The following is a 15,130-nucleotide window of genomic DNA, read 5'->3' as shown; positions in this document are numbered from 1 at the left end:
GTAGCAAGTCCATCTATGGGGAGAAATATATATATGTATTTTTTTTAAAGATTTTATTTATGAGACAGGAGAAAGAACCAGAAATCACTCTGGTATGTGTGCTACTCCCAGACCACCCCAGTGTATTTCTTTAACATGCTAAAAAAACAAAGGCAAAGTGTTATGTGTGGCGAGGAAGGACCCAAAGACATCTCATCCACTTTACTATATGCAAGAGCCTAGGCTCAAACCTCCATGGGAAGCTTCATGAGAAGGAGTAGTTTTGTTATCACCCTCTACTAAAAAGTCCACCAGGGACACAGGTAGTTCCAAGGATAACCTTGTCACCAAGAAAGTACATGATACACAGGAACCCTGAGTTCTAAACCTGTATTAGCCTAAAGATCCTGAGAGGCTACCTCAGAACAGTGAGTGAAGGTTGTAACTACTCTCAAATCAAGAACAGAACCCGAAGATGAGACATGCCCAATACTGTGCACTTTCCCAAGTCCACAAGCCCTCCTTTCCCTCTGCCCTTCGGTGCCAAGATAACAGAAGTCTGTATTTTACAGTAGAGTCAATACTGAGTATAAGAAAAAGTCAAGCAAGTCTCTTGTCATGCAATCCGCCTCCCTATACTAAAAGGTAGTAATTGTCCACTGGGGTCTTGGCCTGCACAGCCTATACCATGAATTGTAGTGCCTTGGATATATATATATATATCTTGCTCTTGTCTCCCAGACAGTCTCTATGTCTATTTCCCCTCAATATAATTTCTAGTTTCTAAACAGCTTTTACTTTGCATTTTCACCTAGAGGGGAAAACAAAAAGTAAATTCTTCTTAAAAATAAAAGATAACAGTGCCCAATAAAACAGAACCAATATGGTCTCAGTTCAAGTTTAATAGAAACTACAAAAGATCAGAAGTAATGTCCCACAATAAACACCAGTTGGCCTGCCCTACAGCATACAGAGGCCATTCTCTCCAGGGGAAGAAAGACTGGTCCTCCCTAACCAGTGAAGGAAAGGTCTGTGCCAACCCCACACCACATTTGGGCTAAGTCTAAAATCTTAAGTATGACAATAATAAGCTTTATTTCTATGACTGCTCTTTGTAGCCTGGTCCTAAATTGGCCCAGGGATCACTTCTGCTTAGAGAAATATTCTTTGCTCTTCTGGACATCAGGCTTGATGGTATCACTACCAGGCTTCCAGCCAGCTGGGCACACTATAAAAGAAAAATACCGCTGATTAATAACCAGCTCAGAGATGAACTCTACCCTCCTCCCATGAACTGATGCCTCAAAATCAAATCTGAAATCAAACCGAATCTCTTCAAAAATGTGTATATATAGTAAAATACTAGCTTAACAGTAGGAAGTAAATAGATATTTCATGTTCCTTAATTTTTTTTTTTAACCAGAGCACTGCTCACCTCTGGCTTATGGTGGTGCAGGGATTGAACCTGGTACTTCATAGACTCAAGCATGAAAGTCACTTTGCATAACAACTATGCTATCTATCCCTGCCCCATATTCTTTATTTTTTATTGTCACTGGGGCTTCACAGCCCCCGGCTGACATAAATAAGAGCACTGCTCAGTTTTGGCTTACAGTGGTACTGGGGACTGAACCTGAGACCTTTGGTGCCTCAAGCATAAAAGTCATCTTGTGGGAGCCGGGTGGTAACGCAGAGGGTTAAGCACAGGTGGTGCAAAGCGCAAGGACCGGCATAAGGATCCCGGTTCTAGCCCCAGGCTCCCCACCTGCAGGGGAATCACTTCACAAGTGGTGAAACAGGTCTGCAGGTGTCTTTCTCTACCCCTATGTCTTCCCCTCCTCTCTCCATTTCTCTGTCCTATCTAACAATGATGACATCAACAATAACTACAACAACAATAAAACAAGGGTAACAAAAGGGAAAATATATATATATTAAAAAAAGTCATCTTGTATAACCATTATGCTGTTTTACCGGTCCTTAGTACTATTAAAAAAAAAAAACACTTTTATTTTCTACTTTATTTGATAGGACAGGGAAATTAACAGGAGAGGAGAAAGCAACTTCTGCAGACCTCTTTCATCGCTTGTGAAATGCCCCTCCCCCACCGCAGGTGGGGAGCAGGGGCTTGAACCAGGGTCCTTCTGTGTGGTATTGTGTGCATTCAACTGGGTGCATCACCACCCACCTTTCCCACCTTAATACATTATTCATAATGTTGGTACATAGCCCCAATGATAACCCTGGTGGCAATAAAAAAACAAACTGTAATGAGGTTGTACCTATGTGTTCACAACTGCACTATAAACCATTAACACCCCCCCCACCACCAATAAATTGTGTGTGTTTGTGGCGGGGGGGAGGTGTTTGGGAGAGAAGAAATAGCCAGACCTGCGTGTCAAAGGATCTCAAGTTCCAGCCCACTCATCCACCCACACTACCACAAGCCAGAGCTGGGCAGTGTTCTGGTAAAAAATTTTAAAACTGGGTTAAGTACATGTGGCACAAAGTGCAAAGACCAAAGTAAGGATCTTGGTTTGAGCCCCCAGCTGCCACCTGCAGGGGAGTCACTTCACAAGTGGTGAAGCAGGTCTGCAGGTGTCTTATCTTTTCCCCCCGTCTCCCCCTCCTCTCTCCATTTCTCTCTATCCTATCCAACAGCTATGACATCAATAACAACAATAATAATAACCACAACAATGATAAAACAACAAGGGCAACAATATGGAAAAAAAAGAGCCTCCTGGAGCAGTGGCACTGAGCCCCAGTGATAACCCTGGAGGCAGAATAAACTGTTGGGAACAGTGCTGCAGGTGTTTCCCTTTCTCCCTCTTCCCCACTCCCTGTCTTTATCAAATACTAAAGGGGAAGACTGAAGACACAGCATAATAGTTATGCAAGACTCAAATGCCTGAGGCTCTGAGGTCTCAGGCCCAACAGTCAGGAGTACCAACATAAGCCAGAGCTATGTGGTGCTCTGGTCTTTCTCCCTCCTTAAAAGTTGAGAAATTTTAAGGGGGGGGGGAGAATCAGGAAATAAATCATCTGCAGGAGCAATGGATTCTTTGTATAGGCACTAAGCCTGAGAATAACCTTGGTTGCAAAAAATGAAAAAAAATTTATGGGGCTAGGAGGTAGCACAGAAGGTTAAATACACATGGCACAAAGCACAAGGACTGGCGTACAGATCCCAGTTCGAGCTCCTGGCTCCCCATCTGCAGTGGGATAGCTTTCCCTACCTCTTGATTTCTCTGTCTTATCCAAAAACAAAAACAAGGGGAACAAAATGGAAAAACATGGCCTCCAGGAGCAATGGATTCATAGTGCTGGCACCAAGCCCCAGCAATAACCCTGGAGGCAAAATAACAACAACAATAATGATAATAATATAAAGTAATTGTAAACGGTAATGGAGGGGCTGAGTGGTGACACTCCTGATTGAATGCACCTTCCTTTTTTTTTGCTAAAGAATTTATTTATTCATGAGAAAGGAGAGAAAGAACCAGACATCACTCTGGTACATATGCTGCCAGGGATTGAACTCGGGACCTCATGGTTGAGAATCCAATGCTTTATCCACTGCGCCACCTCCCAGACCACAAGAATGCATGTTTCAATGCACAAGGGCCCCAGGTTCAAGTCCCCAGTCCCTACCTACAAGAGGGAAAGCTTTGTGAATGGTAAAGCAGTGTTGCAGGTATCTGTCTCTCTCCCTCTGTCACCCCCTTCCCTCTTGATTTCTGGCTGTCTCTGTCCAATTAATAAATAAAAACAATAGAAATTTTAAAAGGGAGGGGGCAATGGAGTTATTTGTCAAACAACAAATTTTATAAAGTACCTAATTTAGAGTGTTTGGTAGCCATCATGCAACACTTAAGAGGCTACACACAGAAATCCATGACTGTTTTAGTGAGATGGGGGAAAAGAGACCTATGTTTCACAGAAACATGAAGGTCTAGGTCTCAAGAGACTGGCCAAAGTTATAGGAGAGTTGACTATACTAGCCCTTGGCTTCTTGTCATTGTACTGTTCATCATTTCCCACCAGGGGGCAGTGGCAGAAAAAATGTCTCCCTAGCAAGGTGAAGCCCATACATTCCCATACATTTGATCCTACTTCTCTGGGGAAAAAAAAAGTTGCTTAAGGGGGAAAGAGGGAGGTATAGCCCATCTGTAGTTGAGCAAAGCCCTGGGTTCAAGCCCTCAGTTGCCATCCATGAGGGTAAGCTTCACCAAGTGGTCACCACTCCACAATGACTTATTCAAATAGAGAAAGAGGCAGAGTAAGAGACCATAAACATTCAAGGCTCCTCCAATATGGTAGAGGCCACAGATATTTTGTTGGCCTCTGATCACGACAATGTGTTTCATCTGGTACCCTCTGGTCATAACTCCACTCCTCAAAAAACATTTTTACATTAAACTTCCATGGAATTTGGTATTTAATAAGCATGTTTATACTCAAGCACCACCATAAGCAAGAACTGAGCAGTCTCCTAAGGTTTCTCACTAAAATAAGAGAACATGTCAAAGATTTCCAGTTAAGCCCTGGTGCCATGTGTATAGTGATAATGGTGATCTGGCTTCTCTAATAAATCTTAAGAAAGAGGGGGTGCGATGGAGAAGATCAGAGCTAATACTTGAAGACAAGACACCTACAACACTGCTTCACCACTGCAAAGATTTCCCCCTGCAGGTGGGGTCCAGGGGATTGAACCTGGGTCCTTGCATATTGTAACATGTGTGCTCAACCAGGTGCAACACCACCCAGCCCCCATAATCATTCTTTTTTTTCCCCTTTTGCCTCCAGGGTTATTGTTGGGTTTTAGTGCCTACATCATGAATCCACTGCTCCTAGAGGCCATCCTTTTCCCCTTTTGTTGCCCTTGTTGTAGCCTTGTTGTGGTTATTATTGTTGTTCATTGTTGGATAGGACAGAGAGAAATGGAGAGAGGAGGGGAAGACAGAGAGGGGGAGAGAAAGACAGACACCCACAGACCTGCTTCACCACCTGTGAAGCGACTCCCCTGCAGGTGGGGAGCTGGGGGCTTGAACCGGGGTCCCTTGCCAGTCCTTGCGCTTTGCACCACGTGTACTTAACCTGCTGCGCTACTGCCCAACCCCCAATCATTCTTTTCTTATTTGGTAGACTTTGGTGCTATCATTTTTCCCTCTTGCCACAATTCTAGTGTCCTGTTATCAGACTAACTTACCTTCACCATGTTTGTCAGTGAACTGGAAGGCCTGAACTAGTCTCAGAGTCTCATCCACAGAGCGACCAACAGGGAGGTCATTTACAGTGATTTGGCGAAGGATGCCCTTATCATCGATGATAAAAAGGCCTCTGCAAAAACAAACAAACAAACAAAAGACTGAGGTTTTGGGGACGAGGTAGAAATTTGGAAATTGCTTTGTGCAAGAGATACTACAAGACAAAACCTTACGATCTTTTTTTTTCTTTCAATGTTTTTTTATTATTGTAGTTATTGATGTCGTTGTTGTTGGATAGGACAGAGAGAAATGGAGAGAGGAGGGGAAGACAGAGAGGAGAGAAAGATAGACACCTGCAGTCCTGTTTCACCGCCTGTGAAGAGACTCCCCTGCAGGTGGGGAGCCGGGGGCTCGAACCAGGATTCTTATGCCAGTCCTTGCACTTTGCACCACGTGTGCTTAGCCTACTGTGCTACTGCCTGACCGTACGGATCTTTTAACAAGAAATACAGATACTCAAGTGGAAGGCAGGAGAATCAATAAGGTTGGGGGCCTCCACTGTTTTCCTGAAGTGGATGATGACTTGTTTAGTGGAGGGTGAGGTATGCTGACACCCATACTGGAAGATGTAGAATTGTACCCCTGTATTAATAACCCTGTACAGCACTATTTCCTCAATTAAGTTATTAGAATATAAACATCTTTGCTAAAGCAGCTAGAACAGAAATGGTCTTATCTCCCAGGCTTGTACTGGCCCTTCCCTTGGTGACTAAGGCCCCTAAAAAAATGAAAAGGTAATAGTTTTACTTTTCTCCAAATAAAAAAAGAGCCCTCAGCCAATCAATGATCTTGATGAGTGTATATACCTGAAAGAGATGCCTTCATCAGCCTTTAAGACCCCATAATCCTGAGCAATGGTGCGCTTGGGATCTGATATCAAAGGAATGTTCATGGGTCCCAGACCTCCTTGTTTTTTAGGTGTGTTGATCCTAGGGGAAAAAGGAAAAAAGCACGCCACACTCATTCAACTCTTGTGTAAATAAAAAAGTATTAATGTTATTCTTTCCCCTTTTCAATATTCCTGATCTATCTTCTCAAACAAACAAGAAACTCTAACCTTTGTTCAGAAGTGAAATGAAGTTAATCACTGTTAAGATCAGGAGAGTTGGCTCAGCCACAACCCAAGCTGCTGCTCTGCTGCCAGACAATGAAAGCAAATCAGAGCCTTTGCATCCCACTCCCAGGAAAAGCCAAAGCAAATAATTGAGTCTATTTCACCACCAAAGCCAACCAGTTACTGCTTAAAAAGTTTATATATGTGATTTTTACCATGCCAAGTGACAGAAGTGAGAATCCACAGAAGCACCAATCACTTGGCAGTTTAGTTTCTTAAATTCTTCTGCTCTATCACTGAAAGCAATGATCTCCGTGGGGCACACAAAAGTGAAGTCAAGAGGGTAAAAGAAAAATACGATGTATTTTCCTGGAAACAAAAAAAAGGGCATAGTTAAAAAAAAGGGAACAGGAGAGTCAGCATCATAATCAGGCAAAAAGACTTTCACACCCAAGGCTGCAAAGTCCCAGGTTCAATCCCCAACACCACCAAAAGTCAGAGTTCAGCAGTGCTCTGAACATCATTAAAATGAAAAGTTGAAGATATTTACCTACCTCCTAGGTGGCTAAAAATACTTTATGAAAATGAAGTCTTTTTAACTTGAAGGTAGATACAACAAACTGCTAAATGCCCAGGTGCTCAATAGAATATCTGAGCAGCTACTATTAAAAGAAACCTGTTGGCACCAGGAAAGCAGCTTAAGAGGTGTAGCATGTGCTTTGTATGTCTGACCCTAGTGGAATGGTATTCTGATATGTCTCATGTGCTGATGGGGATTGAACTTGGGACCTCATAAAGAAAACTAAAATTAGGGGGCTGGGCAGTAGTGCAGCAGGTTAAGCACACATGGCACAAAGCTCAAGGACCAGAGTAAGGATCCTAGTTCAAGCCCCCGGCTCCCCATCTGCAGGGGGGGTCACTTCACAAGTGGTGAAGCAGGTCTGCAGGTATCTATCTTTCTCTCCCCGTCTTCCCCTACTCTCTTGATTTCTTTCTGTCCTATCCAGCAACAACAGCAATAACAATGGTAAACAAGGCAAGAGCAACAAAAGGGGAAAAGATGGCCTCCAGAAGCAGTGGATATGTAATGTAGGCACTGAGCCCCAGCAATAACCCTGGAGGCAAAAAAAGAGAGAGAGAGAGAGAAAGGAAAGTAAAATAACCACAGAAATGTGGATGAGTAAAGTTTAAGATCACCTAAACCACGATCCAGAGGTGGCGCAGTGGATAAAGCATTGGATTCTCAACCATGAGGTCCCAAGTTCAATCCCCATCAGCACATGTACCAGAGTGATGCCTGGTACTCTCTCTCCTATCATTTTCATGAATGAATAAATAAATTAAAAAAAAAAAAAAATCACCTGAATCACAAACATGTTTTTTAAAAAAAGATTTTATTATTATGAGAAAAGGAAGAGCCAGAGCATCACTCTAGCTCATGAAATGCCAGGGAGCAGGGACTAAACTCAGGAACTCATGCGTATTGAGTCCAACACTTTTAACTACCGCACTGCACCACCCCTCAGGACCCCACAAACATGTTTCTAACAAGCCTGATTGGACAAAAAGCCAACCCCCCCTTTTTTTAGTTGAGAGACTGAAAGTGAAAGATAGCATCAAAGCTTTCTTCAGAGCTGGGCTTGAATCAGTATGCACTGGCAAGTCAGTGTACTAACCAGCTATTCCAAAGGCAGGCAAAAATTCTGTCTATAATTGGACTTCTAGTTGGAATTTTACTGGTCACTCATATCAAAGTGCATCCTCAACTATTTAAGCAATCTTTCACCATATTTAATAACTGTTAGTTCATTTGCAACAATTCCAAATGTCATGTGATGCCTTGTCTCAAACTAGGAACCTCAAGGCTTGAGAATTCAAAATGTCAAGGCTGGGCAGTTACCCACCCAGTTAAGAGCACATAGACACATGTGCAAGGACCCAGGCTCAAGACCCCACTCCCTACCTGCAGGGAGGATGCTTTACAAGGATAAAGCAGGTCTGCAGGTGTCTATCCTTCTCTTTCCCCCTCCTCTCTCAATTTATTTGTCCTATCCAATCAAATAGGAAGAAAGATTGGCAGTGCTGGCGTGGTGCCCTAGTTATAACCCTGGTGACAATTAAAATAATAAAATTAAATTAAATTTGAATTCAACATAGCACTTCCTTGTCCAGATCTCTCACCATTCACTTTGAAAATAAAAATCAATAAGAACTCTTATCTAGGGAGTTGGGATGTAGCGCAGCAGGTTAAGCGCATGTGGCGAGAAGCACAAGGACCAGGGTGAGGACGCCAGTTTGAGCCCCCGGCTCCCCACCTGCAGGGGAGTCACTTCACAGGTGGTGAAGCAGGTCTGCAGGGGTCTGTCTTTCTCTTCTGTCTTCCCCTCCTCTCTCCATTTCTCTCTGTCCTATATAACAACATTGATGACATCAATAACAATAATAACTACAACAACAATGAAAAACAAGGGCAGCCAAAGGGAAAATAAATAAATAAATAAAAATTAAAACTCGTACCTAAAGAACCTTTCCAAGGCTTTCCTAACAAGTACTTTAAAGCTGCAGTAAATCATGCACTAAAGGACAGAACAGCTACGCCTAAACTTCATGCCATTACCCTTGGGGTCAGGGTCACCTCCCTACAGTACAGTGCTTCTTACCTTGTTTGTCAGTTTTCCTCCACAGGGCTCTACTTATTTGATTTCACAATACATTTAACAAGTATGAATTGACTCACAGATTCCACCCCAAGAACTGACACCAGAAATTAATACTACACTAAAAGTACATACAGTATTTTTAAGAGTCAAATTTTAAGGAATTTATACCCTCAATTGTCCCAGGAGACTCATCTGCTCCAGGAAGAAAGATAAAGGAAAGCAGGGCCTCATTAAAACTTGCACACCTATCTACTATAATAGAAGACTATAATAGAAGAGATGTTCCAACTATGACATCAACTCTTCTCAGGGGGCTGAACAGTCATGGGACTGTGGCTAAGCACCCTAATAATAAAGCAACAATACACATATTGCAAAAACTAATGTGAATGAACAGTGTCATAACTCCAAAAGACTAAAATTGTGAAGGCAATAGTTAGTAATTTGGTATTGCAAACTTAAAAGATTAAGAGGCTGTAATGATCATATTGCAACGAATGCAAAGGTCAAATCACCTAAAATTCACGTAATTCTGTGTGAGTTAATGGTTGAGGATTTTTTTTTTGGTTTTGTTTTTTTGTAAAGACTTTATTAATGAGACAGGAAGAGAAAGAGAATGTGTACAAATTACTATGCTTGGGCAACTCTGGCCCACATGTGTAAGCTTCATGAGTTGTGGAACAGTACTCCATGTATCTCTCCTCTCTCCAAAAGTACAAACAGAAAAAATGGCCACTAAGAGTTGCCATTTTTTATCTCAAGCTTGAGATAACCCTGTTGGCAAAAAATACAGTAATAAAAAAAAATAAATCCAGGCACAAAGAAGCATGTGCATTCTTCAGAAGTGATCTGGAACTAGGATATCTACCTTGACTGTTTTTTTTTTAACCACAGCACTTCTCAGCTCCACCTTATAGGGGTGTTGGGGACTGAGACCTTTGGTGCCTCAAGCATGAAAGGCTTGTGGTATAACCAGTCTCTTATCTCCCCAGTCCTACCATATGACCACTTGTTGATAAATCATCACTTCACCATGAAGGTAGTAAATGCCTGAACCCTAGATTTTGACCTACATCTTAGAATCAAGCATAACAAAAATATAACAATCTAACAATATAGAAATCTAACAATCTAATATAGAAATCTAACAATCCATGCCTACATTACAAAATAATTCCATCTTTTTTTTTTTTTTTTTTGCCTCCAGGGTTATTGCTGGGGCTCGCTGCCTACACCATGAATACACTGCTCCTGGAGGTCATTTTTTTCCCCTTTAGTTGCCCTTGTTGTTGTAGCCTTGTTGTGGTTATTATTGTTATTATTGATGTTGTTCGTTTTTGGATAGGACAGAGAGAAATGGAGAGGAGGGGAAGACAGAAAGGGGGAGAGAAAGACCTGTTTCACTGTCTGTGAAGCGACTCCCCCTGCAGGTGGGGAGCTGGGGGCTCGAACAGGGATCCTTATGCCAAACCAGGATCCTTATGCTTTGCGCCACGTGCACTTAACCAGCTGCATTACCACCCAACCCCCGATAATAGCATCTTAATGAGTACTTTCAAAAATATATATACAAGGGAGTCGGGCTGTAGCGCAGCGGGTTAAGCACAGGTGGCACAAAGCACAAGGACCGGCATAAGGATCCCGGTTCGAACCCCGGCTCCCCACCTGCAGGGGAGTCGCTTCACAGGTGGTGAAGCAGGTCTGCAGGTGTCTATCTTTCTCTCCTCCTCTCTGTCTTCCCCTCCTCTCTCCATTTCTCTCTGTCCTATCCAACAACGACAACAACAATAATAACTACAACAATAAAACAACAAGGGCAACAAAAGGAATAAATAAATTAAATAAATATTTAAAATATATATATATATATACACACAAGATTTTATTTATTTATGAATGAATTTGGGAGTGAGGCAGTAGCGCAGTGGGTTAAGTACAGGTGGCACAAAGCACAAGGACCGGCATAATAAGGATTCCAGTTCGAGCCCCCGCTCCCCATATGTAGGGGAGCTGCTTCACAGGTGATGAAGCAGGTCTGCAGGTGTCTTATATTTCTTTTATTTATTTATTTATTTATTTGGGAATTAATGTTTTACATTCGATAGTAAATACAATAGTTTGTACATGCATAACATTTTTCAGTTTTCCATATAACAATACAACCCCCACTAGGTCCTCTGCCATCCTCCTTGGACCTCAGGCGTCTATTTCTTTCCCCTCCTCCATTTCTCTCTGTCCTATCCAACAACGATGACATCAATGGCAACAACAATAATAACTGCAACAATAAAATAAGGGCAATAAAAGGGAATATATGTAAAAAAAATTCCCTAAAATGAATGAATTTATGAGAAAACAGGAAAAGAGAGACCTAGAGCATCAATGCTGCATGTGAGGCCAGAGATTGGCAAAGAGATCCCATGCTTGAGAGTCCAATATTTTATCCACCAGGTCCCTCTAATGTACTCTTACCTTTGTAGTCAGACAGGCTGATATCTTTGAACTGACCATCTGGCATAACAGCTGTGGCTTTGAAGTTGGGGGCAGGATGCCCAATTTTGGCATTTCCTGAAGACATCTTGTTATTACCTGAAAGAGATACAAGTAGAAATAAGTTAGAATTAAGTCTTATTTTTCCAGGTAATCAGCAGCCTTCACCTATATTCTTAAGAATACAAAAATGTCCAGTGGCCCTGAATATATACACTAAATTTTACTGTGATAAGAAAGCGGAAGCTGAGACAGAATATGGTTATGAGCAAGGACTGGTGGAAGGATCTTTGGATCTCAAAATGTTTGTATTAAGGTAGTTTTTTTTTTTAATGAGTTACGTTTATCCTTTTTTTCCTGAAGAGGGGGAGATGGCACACACTCATTCTAAACCCAAATGTACAATGCCTAACTCCCTAACGTACTCATATTAGTACTGCTGTGGTAAATGTCTCTAAAGCACTTTTTACAGGTAATCTGCCTTAAAGAACAATCTTAAATCCCATCCAATTTTTCGAGGCAAAACCAGGATTTTGAACTTTGCTTAATTTCAAAGCACTGCTTGCTGTGTTTAAGGTCTCATTAAGTCTAGAAAGTATTTGGTGGGGGGTCGGGCGGGTGGCGCAGCGGGTTAAGCGGACGCGGTACAAAGCACAAGGACAGGCATAAGGATCCCGGTTTGAGCCCCTGGCTCCCCAAATGCAGGGGAATCGCTTCACAGGCGGTGAAGCAGTTCTGCAGGTGTCTGTCTTCCCCTCCTCTCTCCATTTCTCTGTCCTATCCAACAAACGACATCAACAATAACAATAATAACCACAACAAGGCTACAACAAGGGCAACAAAAGCGGGAAAAATGGCGTCCAGGAGCAGTGGATTTACCAGGCACTGAGCCCCAGCAATCACCCTGGAGGCAAAAAAAAATATATATATATATATATATATTTGGTGGCGCACCCAGTATACATCATCAACTGCAAAGACCTGGGATCAAGGGCCCACTCCACGTCTAGAGGGGAAGTTTCACCAGTGGTGAAGCAATGTTGCAGGTGTCTCTCTTTTCCACTATCTTTCTCTCCAATTTCTCTGTCCTATGAAAGTTAAAGGCTTTCAAGCCTGAGACACCACCAAGAAGTAAAAAGTTTCTGGGAGATGAGCGGTGGCATAGGTGATTAAGAGTGCATGTTACAATGTGCAAGGACCTGACCTCAAGGCCCCAGTCCCCACCTATAGTGAGGGAGGCTTTTGGAGTGGTGAGCCGGTGGTGCTGACAGGTGTCTCTTTCTCTCTACACCTTCCCTATTCCCTCTTAACTTGTTTCTTCTCAATAAATAAAATGCTTGTGTATTTTATTTCTAACCTCGAAACTAGAATTCTGGACAATAGTAAGCAGAGTTAATTCATAGCTCTAAAGCAACGTTGCATTGGATTCACCAAGGCCAACCAGGAGTCAAGTTAACCAAGCTGCACTAAATCTAGGAAATTGTCTATCACGGTTATGCATAGGTTCAATCCCTGACACCATCATAAACTAGAGCTAAATAGTGCCCCAGTTAAATACTTAAAGCACCACCAGTATGGTGCACTGCAACTTGGCGGCAAACCAAAGGGTGTGACCTCTAATAATAAGTCTTCCCATATAAACTTTTTTTTAAACCAGAGCACTGCTCAGCACTGGCTTATGGTGGTGTGGAAACTGAACCTGGGGCTTTGGAGCCTCAGGACCGAGTCTCTTTAAATAACCATAATGCCATCTGCCCCGCCCTAAACTTTGCTTTTCTGGTTACTTCTACATCCATTAAACTTGAGGAAAAGGCTGCTGGACTTCAGGAGGCTCTCTCAGGGGAAATGGGCTCACAATTTCCCTTGAGGAGGCCCCGCCCTAACTCCACTTCAAGTCCCACCTACCACTCCTGCCACCCCCACGGCTGCTTTACAAAGGCAGGCAGGGGCGAGGCCCCACAAGTTGCAGGTTCAACTCCCAACCACCATGAACCCGAGCTCAGTTCGGTTCTGACCCTCATGCTCTCTCCCAATCTTTTTTTTTTTTGTCGTAGCCCCAGCTTCACCACTCGACTTTTTCAGATAGAGGGAAAGAAGTCATAGCACTGAAGCTTTTTCTCCACCGCGGTGGGGGTCTGGCTCGACCCCGGGCGGCAGGCATGGCCAAGCAGGCACAGACATCGAAGATGTATAAATTAACATTTAAAAGGCGGAGGGGGAGGCAGACAGCACACTGGTTATGCAAACAACTCTCAAGCCTGAAGGTCCGGAAGTCCCAGATTCAATCCCCGCAAGCCTTAAACCGGAGCTGAGCAGGGCTTTTATAAAAAGTTAATAGTCTTTAAAAAGCATCAGAGGGATAGACAGCATAATGGCTATGCAAATAAACTCTCATGCCTGAGGCCCTGAAGTCCCAGGTTCAATCCCTCTAAATTATTTTTAGGGTGAGGGTAGATACCATAATGGTTATGTAAAGGGACTCTCATGCCTGAGGCTTCAAAGTCCAAACTTTAATCCCCTGCACCACCATAAACCAGAGCTGACCAGTGCTTTGGTAAAAATAAATAAAAATAAAAAGCATCATCAGAACGTGCAGCCTTCACTGAGGGCTTGAGATCACCAGAAACCCCGTATGGAAGATGGAAAAATAAAGATGGGAAGGGGCTGGCGGCGGCGCACCCCCACAAAGCTCCCACACGGCAGTCAGTGTGCGAGGACCACGGGGAGCCTCACAAGAGGTGAAGCAGTGCCTAGGTGTCTGTCCCTCCCAATTTCCATAAACAGAGGGAAAGAACCAAGGAGAGAATATAGTTGTATCTGAAGCTCCACAGCAATCACGGCTCGGCATGGTCTTTACCCCGACCACGCGAAGGCTGGGGTAGCTGTCGTCAGCTTCCAGGTCCATTCTAGAAGTTTCCCGAACCCGCCCCGCAGGAGGCTAGTTCAGGAACTTGCACCTCCACCTGCTCCACGCCTGCTGCTCAGGTTTGCCGCAGGGGGGGCGCGGCAGTCTCGGGGAGCAGCCCAGTCCTCCGCCCCTCCGTCATCTGAGACCGAGGGAAACAAATGGGGGTACGCGAGCCACCTAGTACTCCTCGGTGCTAGTGCCGGGCCTCGCCCACCTGCCCAGTCCCGGAATGCCCAGCAAAGCCAGGAAGGCCCCAAGGAGCTAGGAAGAAAAAAAAAAAAAAAAAAGAGGAAAAGGCCACAAATGGAGTTCGGCGCGTTTCACACTCCCGAGGCCTCGTAGCCCAAGTACTCACCAGCGACAGCGCAATCAGACCAGAACTCGGCAGGAAGCAGACGCGAAACGAGCGCGGGGCGCTGCCTTTATAACCTGTAGGGCTCTCGCGAGAATCCGAGCGGGTCGGGGGTGCGAGCGGGGAAGAAAAGGGGGGGGGTCTGGCCCCAGCCCCGCCCCGCCGCGACCCAACTCTGCGGGCCGGAATGACTCAGCGCTTTCCCTCGATTGGGGGCGGCTGTGGGCGAGGCAAGTTCCAGACCCTCGTCCTGGCGCCCTACTGTGCGGGTCTCGGAGTGAGACACCCTCCTGACCAACCCCAAACCCAAACGCCTCTGAGAATGTGGGAGTCTCGCGGGGCTTGGGGAGAGGCGATGTGCTGAGACCCTCCAGGCCAAGCAGGACGAGGGTGCTTGCTGCCTGCTGCCCGCGATGA

The 15,130-nt window shown here is 44.1% G+C and overlaps 1 protein-coding gene across 2 annotated transcripts; it reads right to left on the bottom strand.

Moving 5' to 3' along the window:
- Nucleotides 1-861: 861 nt before the first annotated feature.
- PRDX1 (peroxiredoxin 1) lies at nt 862-14,837 on the bottom strand. 2 transcript variants are annotated; one of them, XM_007530990.3, is made up of 6 exons: nt 14,717-14,837; nt 11,436-11,552; nt 6,519-6,672; nt 6,056-6,178; nt 5,192-5,322; nt 862-1,207 (listed from the first exon to the last, which is right to left on the bottom strand). In XM_007530990.3, the coding sequence occupies exons 2-6, from the start codon at nt 11,539-11,541 to the stop codon at nt 1,122-1,124; spliced, it is 600 nt and encodes a 199-aa protein (XP_007531052.1). In that variant the 5' UTR covers nt 11,542-11,552; nt 14,717-14,837; the 3' UTR covers nt 862-1,121. The 2 variants fall into 2 exon arrangements, with proteins under 2 accessions (XP_007531052.1, XP_060061988.1); XM_060206005.1 differs by lacking the exon at nt 14,717-14,837 and having other exon boundaries at nt 11,436-11,554.
- Between the last annotated feature and the right edge of the window lie 293 nt (nt 14,838-15,130).

Source organism: Erinaceus europaeus, chromosome 13, assembly GCF_950295315.1.
Source record: "Erinaceus europaeus chromosome 13, mEriEur2.1, whole genome shotgun sequence".
NCBI classification, from domain to species: Eukaryota; Metazoa; Chordata; class Mammalia; order Eulipotyphla; family Erinaceidae; genus Erinaceus; species Erinaceus europaeus.
The sequence above is the reverse complement of the archived record's forward strand: the minus strand, read 5'-3'. Positions and strand labels throughout refer to the sequence as shown.